The following is an 18,632-nucleotide window of genomic DNA, read 5'->3' on the forward strand; positions in this document are numbered from 1 at the left end:
GCCCCTGGCAGGTGATGCAAGGATTCCGAGAGCTCCTTCTAGAAATTCCTGAGCCCTCAGGTTAGTTCCCTTAAAATCATCCCACTTATCCCCTAACCACGACGCCAGCTACCACACACAGACTGGGGCTCTGCCACTCTGCTTTATTGGAGCAGCTCCGTGTCTGAGAGCACAGCAGGCTCAACCCTGCTTCAGAGTGGAGGCCGGACCAGGCTGGTGAGTGACCAGCAGGACTCATGAGACTTCCAACACAGGAGAGGCAAACTACAGACTGTGGGCACAGCACAGCACAGGACAGCACGGCCAATTGAGCTTTTCTTTTATATATAAACAAATACTTTAAAAATTCGAATAATATATATAGTTTCTCTAGAGAGAGACTTTGCAACAAAAAATACATATAAAGAATATGACCTCCTGGGTAAATGAAGCAGCATCTCTGAGCGGAGGAAAGAGGGCTCCTCATGCACTGGAGGGGGCAAAGCCTTTGGACAGGCACCAAGGCCGTTGCATATCCTGGAAAAGGGTGGAGGAGTAGAGGGCTGGCTAATCAGGGTATCTGCATTATTTTCTCTACGTTGCAGGTTTTTTATGGCTTTGGCTAAAGCAAGTGAAGCAGCGGAGGTACTAAGGTGCTAAACTGAGGCCTCTTGGTCTCTGTGTAAAAAACAAAAGGAGGGAGGCAGGGGACAGCCATCAAGCCCTCTCGAGCCCCCAGCTGAGTGGAAGCAGATGGAAGATCTTCTTCAGGGCAGGGGGGAGGCTGGGGGATAGGGTTTAGCAGCCTCCTCCCCCCATACCCTCTGCAGCCCTGCACTCCCACACATCTGTCCCTGCTGATAGTGTCTATTGGAAGGGAGGCAGTTAATCTCCCCTACACTGTTGTTAATCCCTGACAGCAGCTGGGACAGAGATGGCAGGAAGGACCTATGTCAACCCCACGAGACTTCTCCTTTGGGGCAAACAGCCAGGAGCCTGGGGAAACAGGGATGAGCAGGGCATTGGTTTAGGCAGTGAGGCTCGGCCACTCCCTTGGGTCCCATCTATAGCTCTGCCCACCAAACTTGGCGGGGCATGGGGGTATCCTCTGGATGAGCAGAGCCAGCTAAGAGGAGCCAAATGTCCCTGATAGGGTGGGGGAGAGGCAGGACTCGGGGAATTTCAGAGGAGTTGGAATTGGTCCCAGAAGCCCTTCTGACTCATTCAGACCTGGACTCCTCCAGGATCTGGGGTAGGTTCTGATCCCGAGGGCCAGGGGCTGGGGCTGGGGCTGGGGCTGAGGCTGGAGCTTGGGTGGCAGCTGGTGTAGGGGTGGGCACCTGGGCAGGGCCTGAAGTGGGTAGGGGAGGTTTGCTGCCAGGATGGTACTCGTGGGCAGCTTTGGGCTCGTTGGTATGGTAGGAGCCCTTGTAGCGATGATTTTGCAGATAGAAGAGCACCAACATTCCCACCAGCCCCAGCAGCAGAAAGGCCACCAAAACTGAAAGGAAGAAAAGGGACAATTCAGATCTTTGGGATTTCACCTATATACACACAGACACACACACGCGCGCATGCACGCACGCACCAATATTCCCACCGGCCCTACCAGCAGAAAGGCCAACAAAACTGAAAGGAAGAAAAGGGACAATTCAGGGCAGATCTTTGGGATCTCACCTGTATACACACACACACACATACTTTGGGATTTCATCTGTATACACACATACACACACTCTTTGGGATTTCACCTGCACACACACACACACTTACTTTTGGCCAAAAGCATAATGTATGACACTCAGCTAGCTGTTCGACCACACTAAGCTCATCTCAAGTGTCTGGCAGGTTTGAATTCCTGGCTTACCCCCTGCCACCTTCTGTTTCTAATATTCTCTTTCCACATCCCTGGTAGTTACCCCAATTTCTCATCTCTCTAGGTGTTACTGTATTCCCATTTTCCCATCCCTTAGCTATAGCCCCATTTTAATATTTTATTTAAAAATCTGTAGCATACTCAAACATTTAAAAATCTCTGCCCAGTTATATGGCACCTTCAGAATAGCCTGTCTTATCATCCTTTGTGCCATCATGCATCTAGTGCCTTTGCCATCCTGCAGCCTTGGGATCAGGGGCAGGGAAAGGATGCTGACAGTCAGAGGGTAGTCTTGGGAGGTCAGCTTAGTGATCAGTGCTACTCACAGCCTAAAAGTATGGCAACCCATCCTTCATCATGGTAGTACGGGAAGTCTGGAGAGGAGAAAGCACCAGTTAGGAGATGCTTCCTCCATGTTAAGAATCATTTCCCTTTCCTGGCATCCCTCCCTTCCATCCTCTGTGTCCTGGGAATGTACCTGGGGGCAGATACCAGGGATCAAGCTCAGGTGGCACCTCTGAAACAAGACGTGGCATAGCTCCGCAATTAGATTCGGACAGTTCTCCCTGAACTCGAAGGGCTTCAGCTAGCTCAGCAGTCATGGGTCGAGGGGTTCGGAAGTGGGTCTTGAGGGGAGCCACATTGTTGAATCGAACACCAGACAGGCAACCCGAGAAACCTGGGGTGTTGTAGCGCTGGATCTCCGGGTCAATGACTCCTGTCTCTGAGGGAGAGGCAGGCCCAGAAAGAGGGACTTGGACCCGCAGGCCCAGAAAGAGGGACTTGGACCCAAAGGCCCTGCCACTCTTACTGTCCACAGGTTTCCCACTCATCTTTCCCACCGCCCTCACAGCCATTCCCAGGGCCTTCAGTTTCCTTGAGGATCCAGGAACATATCCCACAGCTCCTTGCCTAAAACGCGTCCGCACCTGCAGCTTACCCATCACACGCCCTAGATACAAGGCCTTGGGTGAGTCCAACTGGCTGTCCACCAACAGCGAGAACTTCTGCTCTGTCAGTGGGAAGTAGTCCACCTGAGGTGGGGAGTGGGAGGGTGATGAGGGAGCGGGGACTACAAGCAGATGCCTGTGGGCTGGACTGGAGCTGTGTGGACCTTGGGAATATACTTGGGGGCAGATACTGGAGATCTCTCATTCTGTCCAAACTGGTGGTGCCAGCTGGGTGAGTCCTAGCTCAATCTGAAGTGGGCAACTCCTGGGCCTAGATGTAGGATTTGATATATATATATATTTTTTTATTTTATGTATTAAATATTTTTGTGAAGATGATGTCTTGCTACGTTGCTCAGGTTGGTCTCAAACTCCTGGCCTCAAGCAATCCTCCCACTTCAGCCTCCCAAAGTGTTGGGATTACAGGTGTGAGCCACTGCACCTGGCCTATATATTTTTTAAAAACCTGGTTTTGAGCCCCATCTTTGCAGCTTACCAGTGGTTTGACTTTTGGTAAACCACTTTACTTTCCTTTTTTTTTTTGAGACAGAGTCTCACTCTGTCGCCCGGGCTGAAGTGCAGTGGCCGGTTCTCAGCTCACTGCGAGCTCCGCCTCCCGGGTTCACGCCATTCTCCTGCCTTAGCCTCCGGAGTAGCTGGGACTACAGGCGCCCGCCACCTCGCCCGGCTAGTTTTTTGTATTTTTTTAGTAGAGACGGGGTTTCACTGTGTTAGCCAGGATGGTCTCGATCTCCTGACCTCGTGATCTGCCCGTCTCGGCCTCCCAAAGTGCTGGGATTACAGGCTTGAGCCACCGCGCCCGGCCCTTTTTTTTTTTTTTTTGAGATGGAGTCTCGCTCTATCGCCTAGGCCTGGGGTGCAGTGGCACGATCTCAGCTCACTGCACCCTCCGCCTCCCAGGTTCAAGCAATTTTCCTGCCTCAGCCTCCTGAGTAGCTGAAACCACTTTACTTTCTGAGGCTATTTACTGATTTGTAAAACACTTAAATAAGAATGCCTACTGTCGGCCGGGCGCGGTGGCTCAAGCCTGTAATCCCAGCACTTTGGGAGGCCGAGACGGGCAGATCACGAGGTCAGGAGATCGAGACCATCCTGGCTAACATGGTGAAACCCCCATCTCTACTAAAAATACAAAAACTAGCCGGGCGAGGTGGCGGGCGCCTGTAGTCCCAGCTACTCAGGAGGCTGAGGCAGGAGAATGGCGTAAACCCAGGAGGTGGAGCTCGCAGTGAGCTGAGATCTGGCCACTGCACTCCAGTCCGGGCCACAGAGCGAGACTCCGCCTCAAAAAAAAAAAAAAAAAAGAATGCCTACTGTCTGGCTGGGCGCGGTGGCTCATGCCTGTAATCTCGGCACTTTGGGAGGCCGAGGCAGGTGGATCATCTAAGGTTGGGTGTTTGAGACCAGCCTGACCAACATGGAGAAACACTGTCTCTACTAAAAATACAAAATTAGCTGGGCGTGGTGGCGCATGCCTGTAATCTCAGCTGCTCAGGAGGCTGGGGCAGGAGAATCGCTTGAACCTGGGAGGCAGAGGTTGTAGTGAGCCGAGATCACACCATTGCACTCCAGCCTGGACAACAAGAGCAAAACTCCATCTCAAAAAAAAAAAAAAAAAAAAAAAATGCCTATCGTCCTCTTGGAGCTATTGTGAGGGTTACATGAGGTGACACACATGAAAATCCTCTATACATTCAAATGTGATCTACAAATGTTAAGTATTTGATGTTTTCCTGGATGCCACAACCGAGATCATGAGGTTATGATCTGAACTCTATGCATACCTGGATGAAGAGGTTCCGGTAAACACGGGTGATGTTGACACTGTGGGGCTGGCCATCGGTCACCGGGCGGGTGGTTAGCTGGTACACGTAGGGACTGGTGCCCAGCTGATAGCGTAGCTGAAGGGTCCCTGTGGGGTGCAGAGAAGAAATTCAGAGTCTCAGCTCCCATGACCCCTATTTCTAACAGCACATAGTCCTTGTATTTGTGAATCAATAGGAGAATTAGGGGCACCTGGGTGAAGCTGGAGTGGGGTAAGAGAGCCCTGGAGAGCTTACCATCATCCTTGATGAGCACAGCCATGTAGTCACGAACAAAGGAACTGACGTAGAGCAGGACAGCGGGGGCAGAGCTGGTGCTGAAGCTGAAGGAGACTTCCTCTCCCGTAACATTGTAGACAGGCCCACGGTAACCGGGCACAGGCCGACCAGGCCGGGGGTAGTCAGGCAGGCGGTACCCGGGGCCATGGTAGCCAGGCACATAGCCTGGAGTATCATAGCCCGGGATGTAGCCAGGCTCATAGCCTGGCACCGGCCGGCTCAGCATGTGGGAGAACTCCCTGGCTGCAGAGCGTAGTGCTGACTGTAGGTTGTAGCGCATCCAGGTGCCCGGCTCAAAGAAACCACCAATATCTGCAGGTAAAAGCAGGGAGGTCAGGGCCCCACACTGCTCACTCCTCAATTCAGAGGTTTTATGTCATTCATACACACATCCTGAGACTTCAGTTTCTGCCACCCTCACAACCCTCCATTTACTTTTAGGTTCCTTTGAGCCCCTCTGTCACAGAACAGACTCTTACAGCCATGGGAAACTTGAGATCATCTGATCCAACCCCTGCATTTTACAACTGGGGAAACAGGCTCAGAGATGAGGAGTGACTTGCTTAAAGATACACAGTAAGACCGGGCACAGTGGCTCACGCCTGTAATCCCAGCACTTTGGGAGGCCGAGGCAGGCGGATTATCTGAGGTCAGGAGTTCGAGAACAGCCTGGCCAACATGGCAAAACCCCATCTCTACTAAAAATACAAAACTTAGCTAGGTGTGGTAGTGCATGCCTGTAATCCCTGCTACTATAGGAAGGCCAAGGCAGAAGAATTGCTTGAACCCAGGGGGCAGAGGTTGCAGTGAGCCAAGATCGTGCCACTGCATGCCAGCCTGGGTGACAGAGTGAGACTCTGTCTCAAAAAAAAAAAAAAAAAAAGACACACAGTAAGGGGACAGCCAAGATTAGAATAGGGATATCCTGACCCCATGTAGTATATGTGCCACTACTCACACTTCCAAAACAGCACCAGAAATCTGTTGGTCCTTAAATCTTGTATCTCCCTAGTCCCCCACACTCCTCCCACCAGTAACCCATCTGCCCATACATCCTCCCTATAGGCCAGCCTTAGGGAGGATGCAGTCTTGCTATGTGTGTAGAATCTTGCTGTGGGGAATGTCAAGGCTCACCTTAACCAAGAACCAGGTCATTGACGTGTTTTAGGAATGCAGCAATTATCAAATACATTTTCAAGGGAGTTCGCCTGTGTTACCATGGTGATGGTGGGAAGGTGGGGAAGCAATTTGCCTTTCTTTTTTTTTTTTTTGTAGACATAGTCCTTGCTGCATCCGCCAGGCTGGAGTGCAGTGGCTCGATCATAGCTCACTGCAGCCTTGACCTAGGTGCAAGTGATCCTCCCACTTCAGCCTCCCGAGTAGCTAGGCCTAAGTGTGTACCACCATGCTCAGCTAATTAAGAGATTTTTTTTTTGGCTGGGCGCGGTGGCTCACACCTGTAGTCCCAGCACTTTGGGAGGCTGAGGCAGGTGGATCACAAGGTCAAGAGTTCGAGACCAGCCTGGCCAATGTGGTGAAAGCCCGTCTCTACTAAAAATACAAAAATTAGCCATGCATAGTGGTGCACACCTGTAGTCCCAGCTACTCAGGAGGCTAAGGCAAAGGAATCGCTTGAACCAGGTGGAGGTTGCAGTGAGCCGGGATCATGCCACTGCACTCCAGCCTGGGTGACAGAGCGAGATTCCATCTCAGAAAAAAAAAAAAGAATTTTTTTTTGTAGAGACAGGGTCTTGCCGCGTTGCCCAGGCTGGTCTCGAACTCCTAGCCTCAAGCAGTCCTCCCACCTTGGGCTCCCAAAGCATGCTTGGTGATTTTGATCTCTTTTTGCACCAGCTATCTGTACTATCCCTTCCTTGTCCATGCCTTTGGAGTCACCCATCATCTTCAACTGCCTGACTCCCCAAACTCAGAGCTCAGGAATCCAGGGACAACTCTAATTTTCCATGATGTGGGCTTTACATGCTATTTCCTTCCCTGCCCTCCCTACATCCCATTACACCCTATGGCTTCCTGTTGCCCCATAACCAGCAGCACTGACCTTGGTTGCAGTATGGCCCATCAAAAGCCGTGAGGTCACAGTCACATGTGTAGTAGCTATAGCGCTCCACGCAGCGGCCTCCATGGAAACAGGGGAGTCGGGGGTGGGCACAGTGGCCTGTGCAGTTGGGTGAGGTTCCCTCAGAGGCATTGGCACGGCCCTCCAGGTTCAGAGTCACTCCGTTCAGACGCATGGCCCTCAAGCAACCCACAAAGGGGCGTCTCTTAAGCTCTGCAGATCCTAGAAAGGGTAGGCAACGGGTCAAGAAATGGAGGCAGGGCCGGGCGCGGTGGCTCAAGCCTGTAATCCCAGCACTTTGGGAGGCCGAGACGGGCGGATCACGAGGTCAGGAGATCGAGACCATCCTGGCTAACACGGTGAAACCCCGTCTCTACTAAAAATACAAAAACTAGCCGGGCGAGGTGGCGGGCGCCTGTAGTCCCAGCTATTCGGGAGGCTGAGGCAGGAGAATGGCGGGAACCCGGGAGGCGGAGCTTGCAGTGAGCTGAGATCTGGCCACTGCACTCCAGTCCGGGCGACAGAGCGAGACTCCGCCTCAAAAAAAAAAAAAAAAAAAAAAGAAATGGAGGCAGAGCCAGAGACAGGAGTAAGTATTGTAGTTGGAAAGGGAGCCAAGGGGGCTGGAAGAATAAAATAGGATACAAAAGCCTGGAAGGACAAGTGAGACCCCGGCTTGCTCTGAAGCAGAGAGGACTGGCACCTAAGACAGAGGCTCCTGGAAACAAGGTGAGCGGCCTTGGAGGGTGGGAAGGTAAAGGAGGCTTCAGACTTTCCTCTGGGTTGCTGCTCACCCACATAGAGGGGCTGGTCATACTCCATCCAGATGTAGGTCTGCAGCGGCATAGGCCGCAGAACCCAGGGCCGGTGATCCACTCGGAGCCGGGCCTGCTTCACGTTGATTTCAGCCCGGACCAGGTGCCACTCGTCATCGTTGAACTCAAAGTCATCTGAGTGTACTGTGAGATTCTCATCCCCATTCCCCACATCAAAGGCGAAGACCACATCCCGGGATGCTGGACAGTGTCATGCAGGGTGGGGGAGAAAAGGACTCAGACCTACAAGACCCTTCATGGATTCCTTGTCCAATACAACCTCTTTACCTCACCTCTCTGGAGCTTCTTGAATATCCCTCCAATTTGTCTGTAGCTTATAATGAAACTTACCAACTGCTTAAAACCTCATACCCTTCGTCTCTCCCCACATCACAGATCCCTGAAGCCAGCTTCCCAGCCTCACCTCCCAGGCTAGAAGCATGGCTAATCAGCGGTGAGAGGGACTCGAAGGTCCAGCTTCCTTACGCACAAGGAAGGGACTTAAGGCCAAGAGAGGCCAAGTGAGTGCCTAGGGTCACCTGAGCAGCCATCAAGACCGAGTGAGGGCTAGAACCCAGGATATCTCAACCCTTCCCCTGCTGCCTGTCAAAAGGGCATCTGCCCTTGGCTCCAACCCCAGCCTGCACCTGCCCATGTCTCCCCAGACAGCACTTTCATCTACCCCGAGGCCCTCCCACAGTCTGCCTGCTCACTGTTGAGTTCCACCCGCACATAAGGTCGGCGCCACTGGCAGTAAGGGCCCCCCATATTCTCTAGGAAGACTCCCGAGGGAGCAGAGGTCCTGAAGTAGAAGGAGACATCCAGGCTGTGGTTGGCACGGATTGGGGGGAAGCGTAGTGCAGCCCCAGTGTGGAAGGAAATGGTGTTCCAGGAATTTCCTACAAAAGCAGATGGAGGAAGGTCTTGTCAGGGAGATGGGAGGGTGGAAGAGGAAGAGAACCTGGGGTTGGGGGCAGGGAAGGTCGGGCAAAGGGGGAGAGTTTGAGGTGATGGAGGAGAGACTAAGGAGTGGAATGAAAGAGCAGCCAGGTGCAGAGTGGAAATGAGATCACAGCAGGAGCTGGGGGTCGGGCACCCCAGCTAGAGACCCCTAGTGACTCATGCAGCCTAGCTTTTGGAAACTGGAGAGTCAGCTCTGAGAGGGCACACAAAAGGCGACTGCCACTCACGATCGCCATAACAGCGCAAAGGCCTCAGGAAGAACTGGGCCTCGGAAGTGGAGCGGTTCGTATCCCCTATCACCACCTGAGTGACAGGCAGATGGTCCACAAAGGTCAGCAGTCCCTTGTCAGTTCTCCTGTGGAGGCAGGTTGCCATGGCTCAGTCCCAGCCACTCAGCTCCCCCACCCGCCAGAGTCCTAAAAACCCTGTCTCTTTGCCCCCTCACCACTGGGGCTGGTCGGCATCACAGTTGCAGTACAAGGCAGGGTCCACACAGCTCCGGTCCAGACCGCAGGCACAGCGCTGGATCCCAGGCTGGGAGCCTCCCCAGTAGAAGTGCTGCTCCTCATTTCGACCAATCCAAAAGCTGTAGGGGTAGCCTCCTGGGGAAGAGGTGCAGGCAGCTTTCAGGCCCTGTCCCTCCGTTAGCCTCTGGGCTCCTCTTACCCTTCCAAGCAGCCCAGACCCCTGCTTGAATCTTCCAACCCAAAGCCCCAGCTAGCTCTCTGGCTTCCTTCTCCCAGGCCCCCATTGGTGTCTCCTCCAGTTCCGCCACCTCCCTCCCTGACCCCAGCCCTAACCTGCAGTGTTGAGCAGCCGGGAATTGTAGCAGGAGAATTCGATCCACTGTTCACAATGCTGGGAAGCATTGGCAAGGGCACTGACTTCCTCCCAGGATGCATTCCAGTACTGGATAGCCCCCAGGAACGGCCGCTCCATGCTGGAACCTGTCACTCGAGTTGTCCACAGCCTGTCATGCCGCACAACTGTCCACGCTCGGTTCTCTGGGAGACAAGAGGGGACAGAGCTTTGGCTGGAGTTGGGCATTCTCTACCCATCTCCCTGCCCACCTCCACCACCGCTGCTGCAACTCAGAGCCACTGAACGTGGCCAGCAGCTCCATTCCACCTCTGCCCTGGGCACTCTGCATTGTAGGCTGGAAATGAGATAGCTAGAATGGGTGAGGAAGCTGGGATTTACTTTTTTTTTTTTGAGACGGAGTCTCACTCTGTTGCCCAGGATGAAGTCCAGTGGTGCTATCTCAGCTCACTGCAACCTCCACCTCCCAGGTTCAAGTGATTCTCCTGCCTCAGCCTCCCGAGCAGCTTCCCAAAGTGCTGGGATTACAGGGTGAGCCACTGCACCTGGCCTGGGATTTACTTTTAAGGCTAAGTTACAAATTCCTTAGTATCCCCTTACCCTCTGTCCTCCTTTACCCCACCTGTTTAGTCTAACTGCCCCCACCACCAACACCACTCTATCCTTCCCGGTTCCCTCGCCACCCACCACCCATCAGAGACACTTACCTCGGATATCACAGTACACTACAAATGGCTTCAGGGGGCCACTGCCATCAGGATCAATAGTGAAGTTTCCAGAAGTTTTCCCACTGAGCCGATAAGCCTCACAGGATTCCTTATACAAAGCTGGCAGATAGTATGGTGAGACAAAGGCAGTTAGACAGTTAGAGGGCTCTCTGGGTGCGGTGGCTCAGGTCTGTAATCCCAGCACTTTGGGAGGCCGAGGTGATGGATCACCTAATGTCAGGAATTTGAGACCAGCCTGGCTAACATGGGGAAACCCCATCTCTACTAAAAATACAAAAATTAGCTAGGCGTGGTGGTGTGCACCTGTAGTCTCAGCTACTTGGGAGGCTGAGGTAGGAGAATCGCTTGAACCTGGGAGGCAGAGGTTTCAGTGAGCCCAGATGGCACCACTGCACTCCATCCTGGGCAACAGAGCGAGACTCTGTCTCAAAAAAACCAAAAACAAAAAGAGAGAGGGCTGGAAGGGCCATCCTCACCATCTCTAGCAGCCTCATGATCCCCAGCAACCTTCTTCTGACCTCCCCTGTCCCTGACTCTCCCCCATACTGCATCTGGCTTACGTGTGTGGCAGGTCTCTCCCTTGTAGCCAGTGAGTTCGCAGTAGCAGATGAAGTCATCCCAAGACTGGTAGCAGCGTCCATCATGCTCACACATGTTAGGGCTGCACCTAGGGAAGGGGTCAGGACCAAGGGAAAGCCTTACTGGGAGCTGGAGAGTGGGGTCTGATCCTTGCAAGCTTCACTCCCAGCTTCTTGGAGCCCCAGAACCCAGTGAGACACACCCCGCCTAGCCAGCCGGGTGTAAGCCCAGATGCAGGGGCACTAGGCAGTCCTCGGGGCTCAAGTACTACTGTTCCCCCTTCCTGAAAACAGCAAAACATGCCTTATTCTACCCCCATTATCCCACCCCACACAAAAAATCCCTCTAGGACCAAAAACAGATGTGTCATTTCCATCCTGAGCGTGTATCACCTTAAGGGAGGAAATCGGAGGTAAAAGATCAAAGAAGAATCATCCCCAAGCAGGGGACTAAGGAGCAGAGACAAGGAAAAGGGAGATTATTGAGAAAGGCCATTCCTACTGGGAGACCAGGGAAGAGGGCTTTGGAGGGGTCACCTCTTGTTAGGGGCTTCTGGGTACCTATCAGTGATGCCACATGTATCAAAAAGGACCTCAGCATAGAATCCAAGCCGCCGGAACTCCACCAGAGTCAGGTTGACCAGCTGACCATCCACCTTGAGCAGCTCCATGCAGCCATGGAATGCCGTCTGGTTGGAGTGGCAGTCCCATCGACTGGCTGGCTTGGGACAACCTGGAGCAACCACCCCATGAGACCCTCTCCAGGGGAGACCCCAAAGACCCTCCCCCAGGGAGATGCCAAGGGGGTGCCAGACATAAAGGAAGAAAGGGGACTAGACCCAAAGTGTAGATGGCAATGACATTCCACTCCCCAAGGCCCCAGAGGGGAAAGAGGGCTTGCTCCCTCCAAAATTCTCCATATGGCCCCATCTGGATGGACTTAGATGGAGCCTTCCCACCCAGAAACAGAGGTCTGGTCAGGTTGGCCCTCACTTACCCCCAAAGAAATATGAGGTCCCTGTCCGGATCAGCAGTGGGTACGACACCCTGACCTCTGCCCCCTCCACATCATCAATGCTGATGACTGCATGGTTTTCCTGTGCCACGAAATTCACCTCATGCCAAAAGCCGTCGTTCAGTCGGTAGCCTGGACAAGAATGGATGATAGTGTGGGTGGAGGCAAGCAGCAACTAGGCTAGAAGAATGTCCTGAGTGGGGAAGCAGCCCCACTGTGTCCCAGGAGCAGCCTATGTGCCCCTGTGATTACACTTCTCACACCCAGTGGAGATCTCTCTGAATGTCTCTTCATTATCCATGACCCAGCAACTGCCACAGAGTCTGCACAGTTATAAATGAGTAGCAATCTCCAGGGGCCCTCTGGAACTGGAGAATACCAGGACTCCCAGGCTTCCCCCTTCTCCAAGAATCCTTAGTCCCTCAGATCCGCCTCCTCACTGCCTCCAGCCACTCCCACCTTTTCCCAGTACCCCGGGGCCTCCTGCCCTGCCCCCCTTCACTCCCTCTCCCCTCACCAGAATGTAAAGGCCTCAGTCTAGGCCTACAACTTTCTCGGGCTCCTCTACCCTTCTTTTCTCTGCTTGTGCCTCCCCCGAAACGCCCTCACCAGCAGCGAACTGAAGCTTCTTTCGGCCGCTCTGCGCGATGGACACGTTGACCTGCCCTTCGCTGAGTGTCAGCTCCACGTGGCCCAGCCCGTCCCCCAGACGAGAGAAAAGGAGAAGCCCGGTGAGGTCCCAGGTGCGGAAGCGAAATGAGACTGCCAGACGGCCGCGGCGTGGGAAACCGGGCACTTGAACGAAGTTGTGAGGGCCTCCGAAGTTGATAGGGTGCGGTACCGGGTCCAGGCAACGAAACGCCACCTTACCCTAGGGGCAAAAGTGAAGACGCATGAACACCCGTGAGCCGCCTCTGCCTCAGCTGGGAATTCGGTTTTCACACTGGTCTAAGACCCTGGTCACCGCTCTCCTTCGGTGTTGGCGGGGGTGAGATCTCCAACCAGGACATGACCCCTTCCCCTCCAAGCTCGTCCATCTGTGGAGGGGGCCCCAACCCAGTCGGCCCTCGGAACTCTGCTCGCTTGCTCTCGCTGATCTCCACCGTCAGCGACACGACCGCTTCTCTCCTTCCAGTATCGAGAGGCAATTTCGAGCCACAGACCAGGCTCCTGCCAGCTTCCCGACAGAGCTCCAGAGTCGGAGAGGGGTGAGGGGGGCATATCAAAGAAACCATCGATTCAATCCCTACTCAGTCACTGTGCAGCTGCACGACCCCTGGTCAAGCCACTCCCTGTCTCTGCGCCTTACGCTCCTCATCTGTGAACTAAGAAGGTGATTGGACCCGACCACGGCTTCTTAACTAGCGGCCTGCGTGGCTCGTGCACAAGTGAGACCCGCTCTCCTCCCAACTTGAGTATTTGGCTGGGGACCGAGGGATCCTCGGCTTTTATCTGATGTTCAGTATCTCTTCCCGCTCCACCTCTTTGCTTTCCACGAGGCTTTGGTATCCTGTCCTCCCAGACCCCCCTGCCCACTGGCCTCGAAGGTGATCCGGGAATGGCGCCGCACAGCCAGGTCTGCGATGTTGACGCGATTGAAGATTACGTTTTCTATGCAGCCGCGGAAGTTATGCCGATAGGCTAGGTTCTTCCTCGCGGCGCCCACCAGACCGCCGATGAACATCTGCGGGAGGGGTGAGGCATGAGGCCTCTTAGGCACAGGAGGGCGCCTGCCTTTCTCGCGCATCCCCGCCTACGCTTTCCCAAACGCCAGGTGGGGCTTTGTAAAAGACTTGAAGCACACATTTCCCCAGCGTCGGTACTAAAGCTTGCAAGGCCTTTCAAGGCTCGAGTTCAAGCTCTGACTCCAACACAAATCGGCTGCACGCCCTTAGGCAAGTCAATTAGCCTGCCTGGGATTCTTATCTGCAGATGGGGTCAGGGTCTTTAACAACTCCACAAAGTTGTGGGAGGATCCAAGGGACAATTTTCCTACCTTGCCTAGTCCCCAAAATCTGGATTTCCAAACCCCATCTCATTAGTTCTGAAATGGTGCCTGGAAGTCTGCATGCTAACAGCAAGAATACCCACAAAACAAACAAACAAAAAAACAGGTCTTTTCTGGTGAGAGGCAAGTTTGCCAAGGGCTGCTAGGATATTCAGGAATTGGAATACGAGGTCTTTAAAAAAAAAAATCTTTTTTTAAAATAGAGGTAGGATGTCACTGTGTTGCCCTGGTGGGTCTTGAACACCTGGCCTCAAGCAATCCTCCCACCTCAGCTTCCCAAAATGCTGGGATTACAGGCATGAGCCACCATCCACAGCCTGAATGCGAGGTCTTACCTCTGAGAGAGAGAGACCGACCTGCACTCACTCATCCAGCATCCTGCCCCTACCACGAAATAGCACCTTCCTAGTCTCTCACCTCAGTGTCCAGGTTCAGCCTCTCGAAGTCTCCATTGAGAATAAAGCGCTGCACATAGCCGTCCAGGGTGAAATTCACGTCGCGGCCAAATCGGTCCACCCGCACGTAGTGCCAGTGCTGGTCATTGAGGACTCCGCCAGCGCTCACGGTGGTGTGACCTGGTCTTGGTTGGATGGGACTGCTGCCTGAGGGTGGGGCAGGACAGAGTAAGACCTCAAGCCAGGAGAACTCCATGGAGTCCAAGCTCCTAGGCAGAGCAGCAGCGTGTAACAAAGCCCAGGGCAACGAGGGAGAGTGGGCTAATACATCAACAGCCATTGGCGTGTGTGTGACAAGGTAAGCCATTTAGCCTGGCTTCCTGTCTGTAAAAGTGGGAACACATGAGCTGCTTCTATTTCATCGCGCGGGTGTTATGAAAAGCTAATGACATACAGTGTGTGTGTGTGTGTGTGTGTGTGTTTACAGGGAGGGAACTGAGGCTTGGAAGTGCCCCATCCGAGGTCACATCTCTGGGTAGTGGTAGAGCTGAGACTGGAATCCAGTTCTCACTCCGACTCCAGTGTTTTGCTAGCACCAAATACTACAAGAAAGGCGTAGTTTGGTCCAGGCCTTAGAGAAGTGGAAGACCAGGCGTGAGTGCGGCTGCGCAGAGGAGGTGCCGCGAGGAGGACGGTGAGAGAGCTTCAGGGGTTGACGCCTCATCACACCCGGCCGCCGAGCTCACCCAGGCTCATGTGCAGCAGCAGGTGTGCCCCCTCCAGTTCGATCGTCACGTAGTCACCCTGGGCGCCCTCGGCATGCAGCAGAAGCCCGTCCTTCTCCTCGGTCTTGAAGCTGAAGGCGAACACGTCCCACAGGCTTCGGCTGACCCCTCGTGGGAAGCGGTATGAGATGGCATCGTCGCCGTCGAAATAGAGTATGTCGGACTCTGCGTAAAGGACCGTAGGTGGGCCGGGGACTGGGGAGGCTGTCTGTCTCCCGGGCCCCCTCCGCGCTCTCTGCATGCTTACTGTATGGGCAGCCGTAGAGGCCGAGCCTCAAGCCGATCTTGCCGCGTGGGTTCCAGGCCAGGGGCACGATGCGGATGTAGCGCGCGGTGAAGTGGTAGTGCAGGTCATGGCGCACCACAGCAGACTCGTTCACGTTACCAAAGAAGGTCTGCGGAGGTGGGGGAGAGTAGTAACCACGTTCCACCCTCTGCTTCTTTTTTTATTTTATTTTTTGAGACAGAGTCTCCCTCTGTCGCCCAGGCTGGAGTGCAGTGGTGCGATCTCGGCTCACTGCAACCTCTGCCTCCCGGGTTCAAACAGTTCTCTGCCTCAGCCTCCCGAGTAGCTAGGATTACAGGCGCCCACCGCTACGCCTGGCTAAATTTTTTTTTTTTTTCCCGTAGAGACGGGGTTTCACCATGTTGGCCAGGCTGGTCTTGAACTCCTGACCTAGTGATCCACCTGCCTTGGCCTCCCAAAATGCCGGGATTACAGGCCACTGCACCCGGACCCCCTCTGTTTCTTTCTCCTTAGCCTTCCAGCCCACAACTTTCACACCCAGCCAATCTTGACTTCTGGAAAGTAAACACTCTTTGGTCTCCCCTGCTAGGCAGCTTTGCCTGGTCAGTTTCCATAAAGTGTCCTCTCCCACCATCCTATTATTTCCTCAGACCTGAAATCAAATGTCACCTCCTTAGGAAGCTCTCCCAGGTTTTACCCTAAAGTGTGTTAAACCCTGTGAACCGAGTGTTTCGCGCACGTCCTAAGTTGACAGCCCCTCTGGACAGAGTCCCTAGAGTGGAGTCACTGCTCCTCGCCCATGCCCTCACCACCGCCCCCTCCATTTTCCCAGAGGCTGGTGCCCCTCCAGAGCCTGGAGCAGAGGCAGCTCCCCAACTGTTACCGCCTTGGCGCCCAGAGTACCGAGTTGTGCCCTCGCTGGTAGAACGGTGTCCAGCTGTCCACTCGGTCGCCGTAGAGCAGCATGTAACGTGTGACCCAGTCCCAAGAATTAAAGGAGCCCTGTGTGGCCACGGCCCGGATCCGGTGCTTCTTCATTAAGTCTATCTGGAGCCAGGGATTCGGATCCCCAATCCGTGGTGACCACCCGCTTATGCCTATAGAACAGACAGGAGCTTTAACCGGCTATCCTTCTCCCCGAAGTCCTCTGGAGACCCCCACCCTGCCGCGGTGCGCTGCCAGTTCACAGCTGATGTTCCGCGGAGCTCACCGTGCAGCCTGGCGAATCGCGGCGCCGTAAGGAGACTGTAGTAGGAGGAGGCGCCCAGGGAGCGTGCATAGAGGGGACCCACCAGCTCCTCGTCGCAGCCGTCTAGGGTAGGGAAACCGACATGTTAGCGCTGGCACCTCCCAGGCCCTTCCAAAGGCCGGCCCACTTAGCCACCGAAGCTTCCCCTTCTCTGCCCCCAGCCACCACCCCCAGAGGCACGCCCAGCCCTACCTTAAAGCCATCTATTCAATCCTGGCTGCAGCAACAGCTGCATGCTCAGAGGAGGCTGCCTTCTCCTTCTAGGGAAACCCCTAGGCTACACCTATAGGCCCAAGGCCAGACCCTCCCTAGGTAGCCCAATACCTGCCCTGGTTTAGTACTTCCCCAAACTCAATCCTAAACCTCAGCATCTTCCAGAACCTAAGTCAGCCCAAGACACCAATCCAGCTCCAACCCTAGCCTCAATCCCACTCGGCCCCCAAAACCTGCACCATCCCCAAATACAGGCCTTGTACCCAACCTCAGCCAGTCCTAGCACCATCACCAGCTCCATGTCCAGCCTTAGCAGCAGTCAGGGGCACCAGCTCCTGCTTGGATCCCAGCCACAAAACCCAGCCCCAGCCACAAACCCCAGCCCTAGCCACAAACCCCACTCCTTGGCCAGCTCCAGAGTCCAGCCTCAAGCCCTGGAAAAACCTTAATCCTAGTCTCGGTCACCAGTATACACTTATCCCCCAGCCCTAGCATCAAACCCAGGCACCAGCTCCTGCTTGGATCCCATCCCCAAATCCCTGCCCGGCTGACTTCATCCTCGCCCCGGAGCCCAGCCCCAGCCCCGGGGCGCGCGCGGCAGCCTCAGAGCTGCAATGCGGAGCGCGGGGGAGAGGCAGGAAAAGATGAGAGCCAGCGGGCGCGCGCCGGCCGGGAAGGACCCGCGACCACCCAGCCGCAATGCGGTGCGGGGCCGCCCTGTAGGCTCTGGACTCCTGGGCCCAACCCCACCTGCCTCCAAGCCCAGCACTCACAGTAGCCCCAGCCCTCGGCTTCTGAGACCGCGGCGAGCAGGATGCAGAAGAGCCGGAGACGCATCATGCAGGGCTGACGGTCCTGGCAGCCGCCTCCCTGTGAACGGCTCCGGCTATGGCTCGAGTTCTGGCTTGGGCTCCAAGCTGTCCTCCTGGGGTTTGCAGCAGACGGCTGTCTCCTCCTTACCGACCCCTCCCTCCCTCCCTCCCTCTTTCCTTTAGCCCCCAAGCGCTCTCTCTCTCTCCTCTCTCTTCTCTCTCTTCTCTCTCTCCTCTCTCTCTCCTCTCTCTCCTCTCTCTCTCTCCTCTCTCTCTCCTCTCTCTCTCTCTCTCTCTCTCTCTCTCTCTCTCTCTCTCTCTCGCTGTCGTTCCTGGTCCTCCGCTCTATCTTCTCCTTTCCACCCTCTCTCCTCTCACCTCCCCCCTTCCCCAGCCTCTGTCTCCTGGCACGCGCCGGTTTCCCGGACCCCGCGCAAGCGCGTGCCTCAGCCCTGCTGCGAAAGGGCGGGGGTAGAGAGCCTCTAGCCACCGGGAAAACCCCAAGTAACTCGAGGCTGCCCGGGACTAGGGCCACAGGGGTGAGGATAGGGAACCTAGGGCCAGAAGCATCCTGAAAATTTCAAGAAAAGGGAGGTGGGGGCGGGGGCGAGGTGCCTGGAAATGGAATGAAGGGTAAGTAAACATTTCTGAAGGCAAATTAAGCTCTAGGAGTGGTGCTGGGCACTGTGAATTTAGGAGTTTTGCCTTACTCCACTTTGCAGATGAAAAACCTCAGGCTCAGAGAGGTCAAGAAACTGAGTCAATATCACACAGCAAATGATTATATTCCAAAGCCCATTCTTTCTTCACTGACAGAGTAAAGACAGTAAATTATTTTTTCTTTCGTTCGTTCTTTTTCTTTCCTTCCTTTTCTTCCTTCCTTCCTTCCTTTCTTCTTTCTTTCTTTTTCATAAAATCCAGATCCTGCACAAGAGAGTAGTCTTTTGGAGGAGGTGGAATGGGAAAGTGACCCCATAGACCCTAATCCCCACCTCTCTCT

The 18,632-nt window shown here is 54.5% G+C and overlaps 2 protein-coding genes across 7 annotated transcripts in view; one reads left to right on the forward strand and one right to left on the reverse strand.

Moving 5' to 3' along the window:
* EZH1 (enhancer of zeste 1 polycomb repressive complex 2 subunit) overlaps nucleotides 1–3,155 on the forward strand; it is a 49,979-nt gene extending 46,824 nt beyond the window's left edge. The window contains exon 21 of one of the 2 annotated variants that reach the window (XM_033182924.1): nucleotides 2,676–3,155. In XM_033182924.1, coding sequence (XP_033038815.1) covers nucleotides 2,676–2,736 — 61 coding nt within the window. In that variant the 3' untranslated portion in view covers nucleotides 2,737–3,155. The remainder of the gene's footprint in view (nucleotides 1–2,675) is intronic. The other variant, XM_033182925.1, reaches the window with a different exon arrangement.
* CNTNAP1 (contactin associated protein 1) lies at nucleotides 124–18,595 on the reverse strand. Of its 5 annotated transcripts, none has more exons than XM_033182920.1 (24): nucleotides 18,343–18,595; nucleotides 16,569–16,670; nucleotides 16,262–16,455; nucleotides 15,359–15,506; nucleotides 15,073–15,276; nucleotides 14,349–14,533; nucleotides 13,464–13,607; nucleotides 12,533–12,794; nucleotides 11,906–12,055; nucleotides 11,470–11,641; nucleotides 10,891–10,997; nucleotides 10,310–10,429; nucleotides 9,584–9,787; nucleotides 9,229–9,385; nucleotides 9,011–9,138; nucleotides 8,534–8,719; nucleotides 7,800–8,021; nucleotides 6,988–7,227; nucleotides 4,887–5,240; nucleotides 4,611–4,738; nucleotides 2,796–2,889; nucleotides 2,334–2,579; nucleotides 2,182–2,229; nucleotides 124–1,480 (listed from the first exon to the last, which is right to left on the reverse strand). In XM_033182920.1, the coding sequence occupies exons 3-24, from the start codon at nucleotides 16,394–16,396 to the stop codon at nucleotides 1,200–1,202; spliced, it is 3,915 nt and encodes a 1,304-aa protein (XP_033038811.1). In that variant the 5' UTR covers nucleotides 16,397–16,455; nucleotides 16,569–16,670; nucleotides 18,343–18,595; the 3' UTR covers nucleotides 124–1,199. The 5 variants fall into 5 exon arrangements, 4 of the variants coding, with proteins under 4 accessions (XP_033038811.1, XP_033038810.1, XP_033038809.1 ...); XM_033182919.1 differs by lacking the exon at nucleotides 18,343–18,595 and adding an exon at nucleotides 16,800–17,543; XM_033182917.1 differs by lacking the exon at nucleotides 18,343–18,595 and adding an exon at nucleotides 17,594–17,873 and having other exon boundaries at nucleotides 126–1,480.
* Nucleotides 18,596–18,632: the final 37 nt, after the last annotated feature.

Source organism: Trachypithecus francoisi, unplaced genomic scaffold, assembly GCF_009764315.1.
Source record: "Trachypithecus francoisi isolate TF-2019V2 unplaced genomic scaffold, Tfra_2.0 Lachesis_group20, whole genome shotgun sequence".
NCBI classification, from domain to species: Eukaryota; Metazoa; Chordata; class Mammalia; order Primates; family Cercopithecidae; genus Trachypithecus; species Trachypithecus francoisi.

Excerpts from the sequence above, each read along its gene's own strand:
- CNTNAP1 (XM_033182917.1), bottom strand. The coding sequence starts at position 17,660 with ATGATGCGTCTCCGGCTCTTCTGCATCCTGCTCGCCGCGGTCTCAGAA. Across the intron at positions 9,386-9,583 it reads CCGGCTGCTCAACACTGCAG|GAGGCTACCCCTACAGCTTT; the intron begins GTTAGGGCTGGG and ends CCTCTTCCCCAG. Across the intron at positions 5,241-6,987 it reads TGGGCCATACTGCAACCAAG|ATATTGGTGGTTTCTTTGAG; the intron begins GTCAGTGCTGCT and ends TTTTACCTGCAG.